Source organism: Osmerus eperlanus, chromosome 5 (assembly GCF_963692335.1).
Source record: "Osmerus eperlanus chromosome 5, fOsmEpe2.1, whole genome shotgun sequence".
NCBI classification, from domain to species: Eukaryota; Metazoa; Chordata; class Actinopteri; order Osmeriformes; family Osmeridae; genus Osmerus; species Osmerus eperlanus.
Window position 1 is genome coordinate 4,357,548 of NC_085022.1, and position 14,508 is coordinate 4,372,055.

The following is a 14,508-nucleotide window of genomic DNA, read 5'->3' on the forward strand; positions in this document are numbered from 1 at the left end:
AAATTCCATTTAATCGGGGTATGACACTAGCAGGTCAGTTGGATTTAAAGAAACTTTTTTTCCCCATCTCAGTTTCTGACACACAGCCAAAAAAAGATGTACAAACACACAGGTCAAGATGAGAATGATAATTTAGAGGTCAACAATAATAAAATAAAAACTGTCTAACGTTCTTTAGAAGTATTTGACTTGTCCTTGAGTCATAACATTGTGTAGTTTTTGATCCTGTACACAGCTATCCTTGTCTTCAGATCCTCCCCGCACAAACACCTTTCCTTGTTTACTTGCTTCCTAGCCTTGCTTTCTGCTAGCCTAGAGAACATGGTGTGAACAAGGGAATGATCTCCTTCAGTGGGGTACTGACAGGGAGGCATGAAGGACTGAGTTAACCTCAGACAGTTCAGGTAAGTTCTTCAGATGCACTGGATCACTGCAGCTCCAAGTCCATCTTGATGTCTCCTAGACTGGGCTGGAAGGTGAAGCTGTAGGTCAGTGAGGAGCGCCCGTCCCCTGAGCTCTCCAGGGGGGTCAGTGAGGAGCGCCCGTCCCCTGAGCTCTCCAGGGGGGTCAGTGAAGAGCGTGCATCCCCTGAGCTCTCCAGGGGGGTCAGTGAGGAGCGCCCATCCCCTGAGCTCTCCAGGGGGGTCAGTGAGGAGCGCCCATCCCCTGAGCTCTCCTGGGGGGTCCTAAAGAAATACACAGCCTGTCTGCGGTGGAGACTCCACTGACATTCACCCTACAGAGGAAGAGGAGAGGTTCAAACGTGTTGTCAGTCATGACTGCCGATATCCCAAACAAAATCCTACAGTAAGAGGGAGTTGGAGAGTCTCCGTTAAAGGGGTTTTCAGTCCAAATAAAGACTGTACATAGCTCAAAGAGGATGCTCCAAACTATATGTAATTAGCAACAAAAGGATTATTTTAAGGATGTTCAAATCCTTAAAAGCCTAGGATAGGATGTTCACCTGGTCACCGACTGGTCCCGTCAGGCCCATGCTGACTGTGATGTCATCAGTCAGCTGGAATTCCATCCACAGGGCAACGCCATGGCAACGACCGCTCCTGGAAAGTGAGAAACAGAGAGTCAGACAATGAGCTGGAAACAACAGAGTAAAACCTTTCATTCCAGGCACACCACAGCATACCTATAACACAGTGTGTGTCTGATTTCACCCCAACAATTTGAGGCAAAGCGTGTTTGAACTACCTCTTAAGTTGAACGGATCCTTGGCTGGTGATTGGCTGCTGGGGAACACACTGTGTGAAGTCAAAGGTCATGACAGGCATGGGTGTGGTCAGGGCACGGCAGGGGTACTCCCACAGAGGGTGAGGCTCTGCTTCACGAGACTCTCGGAAATCCATCGAGCGCTGAGAGAGAGAGAGGGAAGAGAGAGAAAACGGGTTGAGACTGGCAGGGGAAAGAAGCGTGTTTTCACTGTGCAACGCAGGGTGAAAGAGTGAAGATCGTATGAGGGAAATGAGGCCGGTGATGTCACCTGAACCATGTCGTCCATGGGGCCAACATCAAAGCCTTCGCATGTTCCGCAGGGAGCTCGTATTCTCCACAGGTCCTGGGGGAGGAGGAGGAGGAGAGAATGAAGACTCAACTGAAACAAGCTCTGTAAAATGTCTTTCATCTATTAGGACTATTCCTCTCTGTTGGGCCATCCCACCTCGAACTCCACAGCGAGCATCCAGAGGGTGGCAGAGCTGGGCAGGATGGTGGCGCCGGGCCGCAGCAGGCCTGCCAGGGAGGTGCGACAGTACCAGAAGAACAGGGAGTGCCAGGGTAGCAGGCTGGTGCTGAAGTAGGGCTCCCCCATCAGAACTGAAATCTACACGACAGATAGGACATCAGCTGTTGTGGGATATGACTGACTCCTCCTTATGGTGGAACCTCTTCAGCTGCTGTATTTGATCAGTCAAGTGGTTAGTCAGCAGTTCTCTGGTACCTGCTCTCCTCCCAGGTCAGAACTGGACAGCTGGTCAGCTCGGATGCCCAAAACCTGGACCTTTCCCCTCAGGGAGTTGGCGTCCAAAACCTGAGGAAATACCTCCGTCACTACATCAAGGCCACACTTCTGGAGAGAGAATCGTTTGGGAGTGTGGGCTTGGGAGACTGAGGGATGCTAAAGATAGTGTGCCTTCCTCTCCACTCACCTGTTCAATGACCTGCTTTGACATTCTAGAATTTTCCAAACTGAACACCTGCATGGACACAGACAAAGAGAGTTCACTTTATGGTCTTGATCGAATATTTGGACATTGGAAACAATCACAGACAATCCCAAATCAGAGAACGGCTGATTCCAGAGTTAAAGAGAGCAGAGAGGGGACTGTACCTTCTTAGGCCCCAGCATGTGAGCCAACACTGGGAGCAGACTCCCATCGCTGACTCCTACACATACACTGTCTGCGTTTACAACCTGCAACAGTCAGAACCCCTCCCGTTACTCCAGCATGTCTGCTGTAACCAGGATGTCAGTACCATCAATATGATTAGATTCTGTAAATAAACAACACCCATGACTCTCTTCACGAAGGTGATCGACCAATGCCCACTTCCATCCCATAACACTCACTGAGCGCAGAGCGGCGACGTAGCTCTCTGTTCTGTGCTTGTCGTTGAGCTCTCCGAAGCGTGGGCGTGTCCAAACCAAGTGAGCCTGGCAGGTGCAGCACGGGCGACAGGGAGGGGCCTCAACCCTGTTTCCTGATTGGCTACAAAAACAAAACACACCCATGACCACCGAGGCAGCAGGAACACAACGCACACAACAATAACCATTTGCGTCGAACGCAGAATTTTCAGATGTAGAATTCAGGATGCATGTACGTATTGCACGTACAATAAAGCCACTGTGGAAAAGAATCGCTCACCTGGCTGAGTCCAGGCTGTACCACAGGCTGTAGTCGTCGTGGGAGACGGTGAGGCTAAGCTCCTCCCCCTGCACCACCGTCCTCTCTGCAGGGAGGAAGTACACGCTCTGCATCCAGTGATCCCGCCACTGTCCACATGCCACATTCAACCAATCAGTAATCAATAATCACCACTCAGCTCAACCTCCTTCTCATTCTTTTTCTCTGAGGATATTTCTTTCCTATCGCGGATGGCGAGTGTATTTACTTCATGATCTGATGGCTGTCGTGGTAAACTCTAGTTTTAGTAAAGTGTCTTTACAGGAGGCCAGGCCTGTACTCACTGGAGCGGAGCGGGGTTCTGGGTAGGTCCAGCTCGGTGCCATGGAGCACACGATGGTTCCGTTGGGGTCCATGTCGATGTCCCACCAGGACAGCACCACCTGGGCCCGGCCGCTGGACTGGGCTGGGAAGCCGGAGGAGTGGTTCTGAGGGGCGCTGCTCACTGGCTTACTGAAGTCCACACTGAGGGAGGCCATGGAGAGGGCATCAGAGGGTGTCCATGTGTGTGTGTGTCTAACAAGAACTTGGTGCAAAGAGGTCAGTGTGTGTGTTTGTGTGTAACTCCCAAGAATTTGGTGCAGAGCGGTCAGTGTGTGTGTGTGTGTGTGTGTGTAACTCACGTGAACATGGTGCAGAGCGGTCAGTGTGTGTGTGTGTGTAACTCATGTGAACATGGTACAGAGATCTGTGTGTGTGTGTGTGTGTAACTCACGTGAACATGGTGCAGAGCGGTCAGTGTGTGTGTGTGTGTGTAACTCACGTGAACATGGTGCAGAGCGGTCAGTGTGTGTGTGTAACTCACGTGAACATGGTGCAGAGCGGTCAGTGTGTGTGTGTAACTCACGTGAACATGGTGCAGAGCGGTCAGTGTGTGTGTGTGTGTGTAACTCACGTGAACATGGTGCAGAGCGGTCAGTGTGTGTGTGTGTGTGTGTGTAACTCACGTGAACATGGTGCAGAGCGGTCAGTGTGTGTGTGTGTGTGTGTGTGTAACTCACGTGAACATGGTGCAGAGCGGTCAGTGTGTGTGTGTGTGTGTGTGTGTAACTCACGTGAACATGGTGCAGAGCGGTCAGTGTGTGTGTGTGTGTAACTCATGTGAACATGGTACAGAGGTCAGTGTGTGTGTGTGTGTGTAACTCACGTGAACATGGTGCAGAGCGGTCAGTGTGTGTGTGTGTGTGTGTGTGTAACTCACGTGAACATGGTGCAGAGCGGTCAGTGTGTGTGTGTAACTCACGTGAACATGGTGCAGAGCGGTCAGTGTGTGTGTGTGTGTGTGTAACTCACGTGAACATGGTGCAGAGCGGTCAGTGTGTGTGTGTGTGTGTGTGTGTGTGTGTAACTCACGTGAACATGGTGCAGAGCAGTCAGTGTGTGTGTGTGTGTGTGTGTAACTCACGTGAACATGGTGCAGAGTGGTCAGTGTGTGTGTGTGTGTGTGTAACTCACGTGAACATGGTGCAGAGCGGTCAGTGTGTGTGTGTGTGTGTGTGTAACTCACGTGAACATGGTGCAGAGTGGTCAGTGTGTGTGTGTGTGTGTGTGTAACTCACGTGAACATGGTACAGAGAGGTCAGTGTGTGTGTGTGTGTGTGAGTGTAACTCACGTGAACATGGTACAGAGAGGTCAGTGTGTGTGTGTGTGTGTGTAACTCACGTGAACATGGTACAGAGGTCAGTGTGTGTGTGTGTGTGAGTGTAACTCACGTGAACATGGTACAGAGAGGTCAGTGTGTGTGTGTGTGTGTGTGTGTGTGTGTAACTCACGTGAACATGGTTCAGAGAGGTCAGTGTGTGTGTGTGTGTGTGTGTAACTCACGTGAACATGGTACAGAGAGGTCAGTGTGTGTGTGTGTGTGTGTGTAACTCACGTGAACATGGTACAGAGAGGTCAGTGTGTGTGTGTGTGTGTGTGTAACTCACGTGAACATGGTGCAGAGCGGTCCCAGGGGGGTGAAGCTGTGTGGCTCCACCTGGCTGAGCTGGATGTCGCAGACAGAGTGCGCTCCGGCACAGCGTGCCACCTCCGGAGGGGGCAGCAGCCTGGCGCCCCCCACCTGTAGAGGCTGCAGCTGCGCCCAGCTCCACAGCAGCTCTGACTCCACCAGCTGGGCGTAGACGGTGGCCCGGTGGGGCACAGCCTCACAGCCGTCCTAGAGGCCGGAACAGATGTTATACTGCTGGCTATCACAGCCTCACAGCCGTCCTAGAGGCCGGAACAGATGTTATACTGCTGGCTATCACAGCCTCACAGCCGTCCTCGAGGCCGGAACAGAGGTTATACTGCTGGCTATCACAGCCTCACAGCCGTCCTAGAGGCCGGAACAGATGTTATACTGCTGGCTATCACAGCCTCACAGCCGTCCTCGAGGCCGGAACAGAGGTTATACTGCTGGCTATCACAGCCTCACAGCCGTCCTAGAGGCCGGAACAGATGTTATACTGCTGGCTATCACAGCCTCACAGCCGTCCTCGAGGCCGGAACAGAGGTTATACTGCTGGCTATCACAGCCTCACAGCCGTCCTAGAGGCCGGAACAGATGTTATACTGCTGGCTATCACAGCCTCACAGCCGTCCTCGAGGCCGGAACAGAGGTTATACTGCTGGCTATCACAGCCTCACAGCCGTCCTCGAGGCCGGAACAGAGGTTATACTGCTGGCTATCACAGCCTCACAGCCATCCTCGAGGCCGGAACAGAGGTTATACTGCTGGCTATCACAGCCTCACAGCCGTCCTAGAGGCCGGAACAGAGGTTATACTGCTGGCTATCACAGCCTCACATCCGTCCTAGAGGCCGGAACAGAGGTTATACTGCTGGCTATCACAGCCTCACAACCGTCCTCGAGGCCGGAACAGAGGTTATACTGCTGGCTATCACAGCCTCACAGCCGTCCTAGAGGCCGGAACAGAGGTTATACTGCTGGCTATCACAGCCTCACAGCCGTCCTAGAGGCCGGAACAGAGGTTATACTGCTGGCTATCACAGCCTCACAGCCGTCCTAGAGGCCGGAACAGAGGTTATACTGCTGGCTATCACAGCCTCTCTTTTGTTCTGTCTTCAACACATATACAGACACTGCATCCTTACATTAGTATTTGGATTCAAGTGCTATTATAAGTGCGCGCGCACACATACACACACCTGGACCAGGTGGATGTGGGCATGCTCATAACTTGGCAGGGCCCCTTCTCCTATCAGCTCGGTGTCAAACAGCTCTGTGACTAGGATGTTGGCTCTGGTCAGCATGTCTCCATCTGCAATCCCACCAAACACACTGAACATCAGCGAGTGTGCTTGTGAAACAATGTACGCATGGATGCTTGTGGCAGTATTTCTGCATGGGTGGGTTTGTGAGGTCGCTTCATCCCGTTACTGACCTGGACCCACGGTCACCTCAGTGGAATGCTTGTTGATGATCTTGATCCGGTCTGAGAAGCCGTTCTTCTCCACGATGCGCTGGGCTGCCTCTGCCATGGGCTTGAAGACCTTCAGGGTCGTCGGACAAACGTCAGCAAACTCAGTGTCTTGTGACACGTGGAATACATCCCCAGCAGTAGACAAAAAGGACAGTGTTTTTCCGTTCTACAGTGTTTCCACATTCCTCCATCAGCACCTCAGCAAGAACAGACAGACAGGTATGCAGGCAAACACAGACGAACAGACGGACGGACAGACGGATGGACAGATAGACAGACAGACCGGCACCTCTCCCACAGATATACAGTCTCCTCAAATGTTCCTCTGCTTGAGCTTGTGTAGAATATCAGTTACAGTCCTACTCAAGGAAAGCTGGTACTGCAGAGTTGAGCTGAGTAGTCATTTAGTCATTTAGCAGTTAGAGCATTTAGAGTAACAGATACTAATTCAGTACAGCACTGCTTACCTCCACAGCATAGCACAGGTCTGCCCCAGCAGTGAGAGCCATCATGGAGAGAAGGCCCGTCCCTGTGCCAATGTCCAAAACGATCACCCTCTCACCTCTAGCCTTCACCCTGCCAACCGCTGCCCGGATGCCCTGGTAGTACTTCTCATTCTGACAATCATTAGCAACAGGGTTAAAAGTCAATGAGTTGTTTTGTTATTTCATGTTTGCGCTTGGGACTGGGTTAGCCTAAATCAAGTGCGATACGTCTAGTTTCAAAACTCACCCTGTCATGGTCGTGCAGCATATCGGCATAGCAGGACCTGAGAGACACAAATCCAGTGATGACAACCTACTGGCTCACAACCTCGCCACAGGTGGCCATCAGTACTCACGCTGTCAAGACCGGGGCTTCAATAGTATATAGGCTTGCTATACACTGATATACACACGGTGGTAAAAGGCACAACGCTACACTCGTACTCCACTAGGACAAGACACAATGTTACATTAGTGGTTGTTTCATACATGGAACAGACTGGTAATCAAGCTGGCTAGCAGCATTGGTACCTCGCTATCTCTTGGTGGTAGTCGTATTCCTCACTCTCCTCCACCCAGTCCAGTGCACCAGTGGTGGGGTTGGCTCTGCCACAAAAAGTCTTCATAGCGTCGGAAGACTGAAATGAATTGGAAACAGCCTTTTTGGTTCTGTAATTTAATTGAATTCTAGACGTTTTACACTTATGTCCCTGCTCGATACGACACTGGCTTAAAGCGGCATTGCTTCCATGAGGGCAGACATGTTTTTCCCCAATACGTCACAGGTTTGGAGTCACGTGATGCAAAGTCATACTCTTTAACCTTTTCTTTTTAGTTTGCATTAATGCGAATAAGAATTCAGAATGCAACCATATACGTGTCACTTTTATTTATTTTATATTGTACATTGCTCTGAATATAAACACAATTACACATAATGTTAAAAAAAATCACACTTGGTGAATCAGGAGATAGTCTGAAGCTATTCCAGATTACTTACAGTGTGACCTAGCCACTGACATAAATGTACATCCCATTTTGCTTTAACTAAATAATCCAGTTCCAGAACTATTCATTCACACTGAGGGACTGGTTTCCCATAGAGAGATGAAGCCTAGTCTGAGAAGTTCCATAAAGAACTCGAAATAATACTGTCCGATTCAGGAGCAACAATCTCACGTTTGACTCAACAGCCTGGTTTGTACTACAAAGCCCATGAAAAAGTGTTTTTCAAAGTTGAAATCGATGCTTTCGTGCCTCAGTCCGACCCAGTCAGGCACACTTGGCTGTGGGCAGGCAGAAGGGCATGGAGGGCGGCACCAGGATCTCTGTGAAGATGGGCCTGTAGCCAGGAGGGAGAGGCGGGGCGCTCTGCTCCAGCAGGTCCAGAACCGTCCCTCTCACGTCCCTGGACACATCCCCTCGTACATCCAGAAGCACCGACACATGCTCCTCACTGACACACACACACACACACACACAAGGATTCACACTCATATACTGACATCTGTCATACATCTACAAACAGCTTTTGTGTACATATAAACAGAATGACATGTTTATTTTCCTACATGATTTAGAGGGGATTATAGTGTATGTAGCACGTTTATAGTATTGAGGCTACTGTTTAACTGTACAGTGGTATATGGACCTGATATCAGGGTACTTGGCCACCAGGCCTGACACCTCCAGACTCAGCATGCTGGGGTCCTTGAGTCGGATGAAGTCAGCCAGGACAGGCAGCAGGGCCGTGGGATTCACCTCCGCCACCAACCCCTCACATTCCTGAACATGGGTCCAGGCGCACACAGACACCCATCAGTGTGAACGTACAAAACAAAGTGTGGGTCCTTGTTCGCTGCCCCCAGGTGTTAATCCCATCCTCACCAGTCTCTGGAACATGTCTCGGAGGTGCTGTGCGTCCAGACTGATGCGCTGAGCCAGCTTCTGCCTCTCCTCGGAGCTCCGGCACACTAACCTCTTCTGCATGAAGACCCGGACATATTCCACCACAGCCAGCCTCTGGCTCTCCTCCAGGAGGCGCTACAGACACAAACAACACACACATGACAACCACACACAGGAACCATGACCACACACAGGAACCATGACCACACAGAAACCATGACCACACACAGGAACCATGACCACACACAGGAACCATGACCACACAGAAACCATGACCACACACAGGAACCATGACCACACAGAAACCATGACCACACACAGGAACCATGACCACACAGAAACCATGACAACACACAGAAACCATGACCACACACAGGAACCATGACCACACAGAAACCATGACAACACACAGAAACCATGACCACACACAGGAACCATGACCACACATAGGAACCATGACCACACAGAAACCATGACCACACGGAAACTGTGATATGTTATTTTCACGGATGGACAGGTAAATAGACAGAGGGATAGATGCTGCTCTCACCTCTCTGCAGGGGGGACGTACGCATCTGTACAGCTCAAAGTGCCTCTCCAGGACAGGGCTGAGCTGGGGCAGGGTGTCCTCCTGAGCCAGCCAAGGACGTGACAGCACCCCCTGCAGGGCTGGCTGCAGCTCCAGCATCAGCTGCTCCATCACCAGCCGGCAGGCTCGCCGCACCGCCCGCTCCAGAGCCGCTAGCGGGTTGGGGGGCGTCCGGGAGAAACGCCCTGCTGAGCGGGGAGACTGCTGCTGCTGAAGGAGCTCTGTGGAGGTCCTGGGGGAGGGAGAGGGAGGGAGGAGGGGGAGAGGAAGAAGGAGAGGGGGAGAGGAAGAGGCAGAGGGAGAGGCAAAGGCAGAGGGAGAGAGAGAGGCAGAGGGAGAGACAGAGGCAGAGGGAGAGAGAGAGGCAGAGGCAGAGGCAGAGGGAGAGGGAGAGGGAGAGGGAGAGGGAGAGGGAGAGGGAGAGGGAGGGCGGAGGGGGAGAGGGAGAGGGAGGTCAGTTCTAATCATACACATGGGCTCATGCAAACCGATCTGCACACACATGCACGCACACGCACACACGCCCCACCCCATCTCACTTGAGGATAATACAGTTGCTTATTGAAGCCAGAAGATAATGGAGGTAGAGCTTGTTTTTGTTGGAGTTCTGGTCTCTGCGATGCTCCTTCCCAAACTCCACCAGAGCCTCGCGGAACCTGCAAACACAGGGAGAGACCGAGGGTGACGAGAGAGAGATGGAGGGAGACCGAGTGAAAGAGAAACGGAGCGGGAGGAAGACAGGGCTGGAGTGAGAGTGACGGGAGAGACTAGAGGGACGCACCTGTTGAGAAGGTTCTCCATCTCGTAGAGCCCCATCTGGACAGTCTGATCTCTCAGTGCTTCACTGATCATCAGGGCCACCCGAGCATTCTCCTCCAGCATCTGACCGTCACACGCGCCATGATTAATACTCAGATTCGTATTCTGCGGGTGCATGTGTGTCTGTGTGTGTGCACACCTGTGTGATGATGGTGGGCAGGCTGGTGTGGTAGAAACCCTCGTGGTCTATGTCTGGCTCCTGGTCTCTCTTCCAGTCTGTTAGCTCCACCTCCAGAGCCTTGTGCATCCACTCAGACACACTCTTCTGGAACACACACACATTCCCTTTAGACAGGATGAATACGAGTAGGCAGACAGACAGACAGGCAGACAGGGTGCAGGCAGACAGGGTGCAGGCAGACAGGCAGGCAGGCAGGGTATAGTCCGACAGACAGGCACACAGACAGGCAGGCAGGCAGGGTGTAGTCAGACCGGCAGACAGGCAGGCAGGCTAGTCAGACAGGCAGGCAGGCAGGCAGGCAGGGCCTCTTACCCGGACACTATGGACATATTTGTTCTGGAGTTGCTCCAGCCCCTCTGGGGAGATAAGAGGCTCCAGGTTCTCCACCTCACACACCAGATCTGGGTGGCCCATCATCTCAGGACTTCCAACACACATACACACACACACACATACACACACACACACACACACAGTTGAAATTGGATGAACAAAACGGTTTTCCATTCTATTGTATCTATTGTTTGAACAGCCTTTTCTGATCTGATGTACCCCACCCTACCCAGCCCTACTCTACTCTTCTTTACTCTACTTGACCTGCTCTGCTCTACTCTGCTCTACACTACTCTGCTCTACATTACTAACCTGTTGTAGATGTGCAGGACCCAGTTGAGCACAGCAAAGATCTCCCCACTCTCCAGCTCCCATCCGCTGACCTGTGCCAGGTGCTGCTGAAGGCAGTGGTGACACGCCCGCAGGTACGCCCGCGTCAGCTGGTACCGTGGCGGCACGCAGTGCTCCAGGAGGTGACGGACCGTGCCCAAGTCCCCCACAATGCCGTGCTGGAGGGCGGACAAGTGGCCCGCCAGGCCCGGCCCGCGAGTGTGCAGGTAGGACATGTTCCGGAAGCGCGCGGAGACCGCCTCCTCCAGCACCTGAGGTCAGACAGGGGCGATGGGAATGTCATACAACTTTGACCAGGTAACAACTGGTTTAGCAGCCCCCAACCCCCCCCCCCCCCATCCCCCTCACTGCCGTTACCTGAAAAAAGCAATCTCTCCAGCAGCGCGGCCGCCCAGGCGGGAGGGGTCTGCCGTGAGCCCCACTACCACTTCCTCTCTCCGCCAGTAACATGTGGTCCAGGGCCTCCTCTCTTTCCACGATACGAACGGCAGAGACAAAGGGAGTGGGGTTCTGGCGTGCCAGAGCCAGTCCACTGCTCACCACTGCCCACAGTTCCTTACCTGGGACCCAGCAGAACCACGAAAGACCTGGTCACTAATCACCCTTGAAAAAACAGTCTTTTCATTTCATTCTTTCAGCTGCATCATCAAGATGTTTTGAAAACTCCTTCTCCTTTCTCCTCCTTCTCCGTCTCCTTACCCAGAGCCTCCACCAGGCGGCCCACTCCTGAGAAATAGGCCCTGACCAGCTCCTCGTCCTGGGCACTGAGCCCAGACGCTGCCCCCCCTGAGGAGCCAGCCTCCTGGAGCTGCCACAGCACGTCGTCCTGCCAGCACTCCAGCTCCATCAGCCGGCTGTGGGCCTCCAGCAGCCTCCGAGACTCCACCAGCCTCTCCGTCTCCAGCACCATGCCCCGTACTGGGGAGGGCGGGGGAGGGGAAGGGGGAAGGTAGAGAAAGGAAGAAGGGGGAGTAGGGAGAAAGGGGGAGGGGGAGGGAGAAGGACAGAGAAGGTTGGGGAGGAGATCAGGAAGGGCTGTGTCAGTTCAAGGCTTCTCCAGCATGTTTTGAAAGGATGCAGACCGAACAACAACATCTGGCCTCACCGGCGTAGAGGCGAGGCAGGTTGCTCACGGCAGCCAGGAGCTGACAGTGATTGACGGACAGGTCTTTGAGCTTCTCCAGAACCTTCACCGCCTCTGCGTTCCCGCTGGACTCTGACCTGGTCTTCCGCAAGGTGTGAGCCACCTCCTTGAGGTCCGCCTTCGCCTCTCTCAGCTGCTCCAGACCCCAGCCGACCCCCTCCAGATACGACTGGACTACCGACTACACACACACCTTGCAGTGTTCAAAATGTTGTGTGTTGTGTTGTATGTGTGTGCATGTATTTACATAGTGACAGGGTACCTTGAGTCTGGAGTGTATGGAGGTTGTTCTCTGGCTTTCCCTCTTGCGGTACTGGGCCAGCCTCTCGAGGTGCTCCGGGCGACAGAACACCCCCGAGGCCCACTTCAAGGCCGCCCCACGGGCCAGACACTCCGCCCGCTGCACCTCCGGCCACACCTCCACCGGGGCCGCTGCGTCTGTCAAGCATTCGTTCAGTTCATTTAGTTCAACAGGCAGTCCGACTGTTTCTCAGTCTACATAGATAGGAATGTTCGGAACTTGCATAAGTGTGTGATGAATCAATGTAGCAATGCTGTGTGTGTGTGTGTGTGTGTGAGAGAGAAAGAGAGAGTTTAAGTGCCCATTAGACAAACAACTCTCAAACAAGCTCTGTCTCAATGGTGGTCATGGGACTCCGAAGTCTCTCTCAATCATTAAAATGTAAGAGGACCCCTCTTGACATCAGCAGTTTCTCACAACAATAAACCCATGAGGCTCCACTGCAGAATGAGCCTAAGTATGCAGCATGCCACACAGCCACCACACAGACACAGTAATGAGCCTTGTGGCACTCATCAAGACATCTCTGGATGCTGACAACCCTTCTCTCAGCAGAGGCTGGGCCAGAGGAGGTAAACACACAATCCTGCCTTCACATTTCAACTCCATTATGATCGGGCTGGGTTGTTGGTTAGCAAACTGTTAGCTGGAACGGCACATTATTTTCTAAGTTGAGAAAACCAAAGTGAGTGAACGAGGCATGTAATATCTGACTGCAGCGTGTGTGTGTGTGCTGCAGTGTGTGCGTGTCTGTGTGTGTGTGTGTACAGGCGTCTGTCTCTTACCTTCAGGTTGCTCACCACCATTCTGGCACCCGTCGGACATTTAAGCACAGTGTCAGCGCTCCGTTTGTTCGTCCGCCTGTCCGCCACCGAGTTAACCCTGCCCAGATGGCCAGAGGCACACCACTGAGAGAGGGGGGATGAAGGCAGGAGATGGAGGGAGAGAAAGAGAGGAGAAAGGGTGGAGGACAGAGGGCACATATCCATTCTACTGACAGCCTTCCTCTCTCTCACACACACGCACACACACACTCCCAGACACATCCTCTTCTCAGGGGCCGCCAGGAAGGGGGGGAGCAGGGGGAGGGCTAGAGGGAAAGGGGGAGGGCAGTAAAGGCATGGAGGGCTGGGAATAGTGGGAAATTAAGGGGGGAGGGCAACAATGAGGGAGGAATGGGTATGGCATAAGGGGAGCAGGAAAGGGGGGAGCCTGTAAGAGGAGGGTACGAGGAACAGGAACAGGAGGGCAGTCCCATCTGAGCTGAGGAAAGAGGTTTCCCAGAGAGGAGAGAAATATGGGAGATCTGGTCTGGTTTAATGTCCCAGAGGCTAACTGGGGACTTTTTTTGGACTGATGCTAATACGCATACCATCTACTTAAAATGGTCTACAATGTTGAACACACACGCACACAAAATCATTACTTCGATCTAAGTCTCCAATGAGTTGTTGACCAAGCTACCTTTATTGACCCATTATTTTGCTTGCTGGGCGAAAATATCGACAACAGCTGTATTGCTAAATAGTTTTGTAGCCAGTTCTTGAAAAACAAAAATGTGGGTAATAGGTCATTAAACAAAAGAGAATACATTGGGTAAAGGTTGTACCACTGTTGAGAAAAGGCTAAGGAACGCGAGAGTAACGGAGGTTCTCTGATCTTCCACAGCTGCAGGGTTCTAAGACGTTTCACAATTCCACCCCCACCCTTTTCCCCTCCCGAGCCAACTTTCGTTTCCCAGAGCTCTCTGCGCTGGGTTCAGTGGCCCAGGACAAACACCCTGGTGTCTCCCAGAGCCCTCAGTGGCTTGTCTTTGTGGAGGAGTCCATAACTCAGCCTGATAGGTGTTGGTGCTATAGGATGCCAAACACAGCTGGGAGTCAAAGAGGACACAGTGAGTCTGTTCTGAAGACCCTGGGGCCGAGTCCTAGAATATGAATGACTGTTTTATTGTTCTAGATTGAACACTCCCAGGCTGGCTGTTTTGAGTACCAAAAACTGTTTTACAACTGTTCTATAGTCTGATAAATGTAGAACACCCACAACACTCACAT

At 52.4% G+C, this 14,508-nt stretch overlaps 2 protein-coding genes across 2 annotated transcripts; both read right to left on the reverse strand.

Moving 5' to 3' along the window:
• Positions 1 to 113: 113 nt before the first annotated feature.
• Positions 114 to 7,600, reverse strand: prmt7 (protein arginine methyltransferase 7). Its single transcript, XM_062461237.1, has 17 exons — positions 7,360 to 7,600; positions 7,076 to 7,112; positions 6,811 to 6,960; positions 6,305 to 6,413; positions 6,069 to 6,181; positions 4,848 to 5,077; positions 3,203 to 3,383; positions 2,880 to 3,007; positions 2,582 to 2,720; positions 2,342 to 2,425; positions 2,160 to 2,207; positions 1,952 to 2,041; positions 1,673 to 1,834; positions 1,496 to 1,570; positions 1,207 to 1,367; positions 965 to 1,061; positions 114 to 736 (listed from the first exon to the last, which is right to left on the reverse strand). The coding sequence occupies exons 1-17, from the start codon at positions 7,452 to 7,454 to the stop codon at positions 428 to 430; spliced, it is 2,208 nt and encodes a 735-aa protein (XP_062317221.1). The 5' UTR covers positions 7,455 to 7,600; the 3' UTR covers positions 114 to 427.
• A 110-nt stretch (positions 7,601 to 7,710) lies between these two features.
• exoc3l1 (exocyst complex component 3-like 1) lies at positions 7,711 to 13,496 on the reverse strand. The gene is made up of 14 exons (XM_062461243.1): positions 13,240 to 13,496; positions 12,416 to 12,591; positions 12,115 to 12,334; positions 11,709 to 11,927; positions 11,367 to 11,569; positions 10,971 to 11,260; positions 10,638 to 10,749; positions 10,284 to 10,409; positions 10,107 to 10,207; positions 9,865 to 9,981; positions 9,287 to 9,557; positions 8,716 to 8,871; positions 8,480 to 8,613; positions 7,711 to 8,284 (listed from the first exon to the last, which is right to left on the reverse strand). Exons 1-14 carry the CDS (start codon positions 13,277 to 13,279, stop codon positions 8,101 to 8,103), a joined length of 2,349 nt encoding a protein of 782 aa, XP_062317227.1. The 5' UTR covers positions 13,280 to 13,496; the 3' UTR covers positions 7,711 to 8,100.
• Positions 13,497 to 14,508: the final 1,012 nt, after the last annotated feature.

Excerpts from the sequence above, each read along its gene's own strand:
- prmt7 (XM_062461237.1), bottom strand. The coding sequence starts at position 7,454 with ATGAAGACTTTTTGTGGCAGAGCCAACCCCACCACTGGTGCACTGGAC. Across the intron at positions 7,113-7,359 it reads TACCACCAAGAGATAGCGAG|GTCCTGCTATGCCGATATGC; the intron begins GTACCAATGCTG and ends TGTGTCTCTCAG. Across the intron at positions 6,961-7,075 it reads TGCTGCACGACCATGACAGG|AATGAGAAGTACTACCAGGG; the intron begins GTGAGTTTTGAA and ends AATGATTGTCAG.
- exoc3l1 (XM_062461243.1), bottom strand. The coding sequence starts at position 13,279 with ATGTCCGACGGGTGCCAGAATGGTGGTGAGCAACCTGAAG. Across the intron at positions 12,335-12,415 it reads CCATACACTCCAGACTCAAG|TCGGTAGTCCAGTCGTATCT; the intron begins GTACCCTGTCAC and ends GTGTGTGTGTAG. Across the intron at positions 8,285-8,479 it reads GCCAAGTACCCTGATATCAG|TGAGGAGCATGTGTCGGTGC; the intron begins GTCCATATACCA and ends TGTGTGTGTCAG.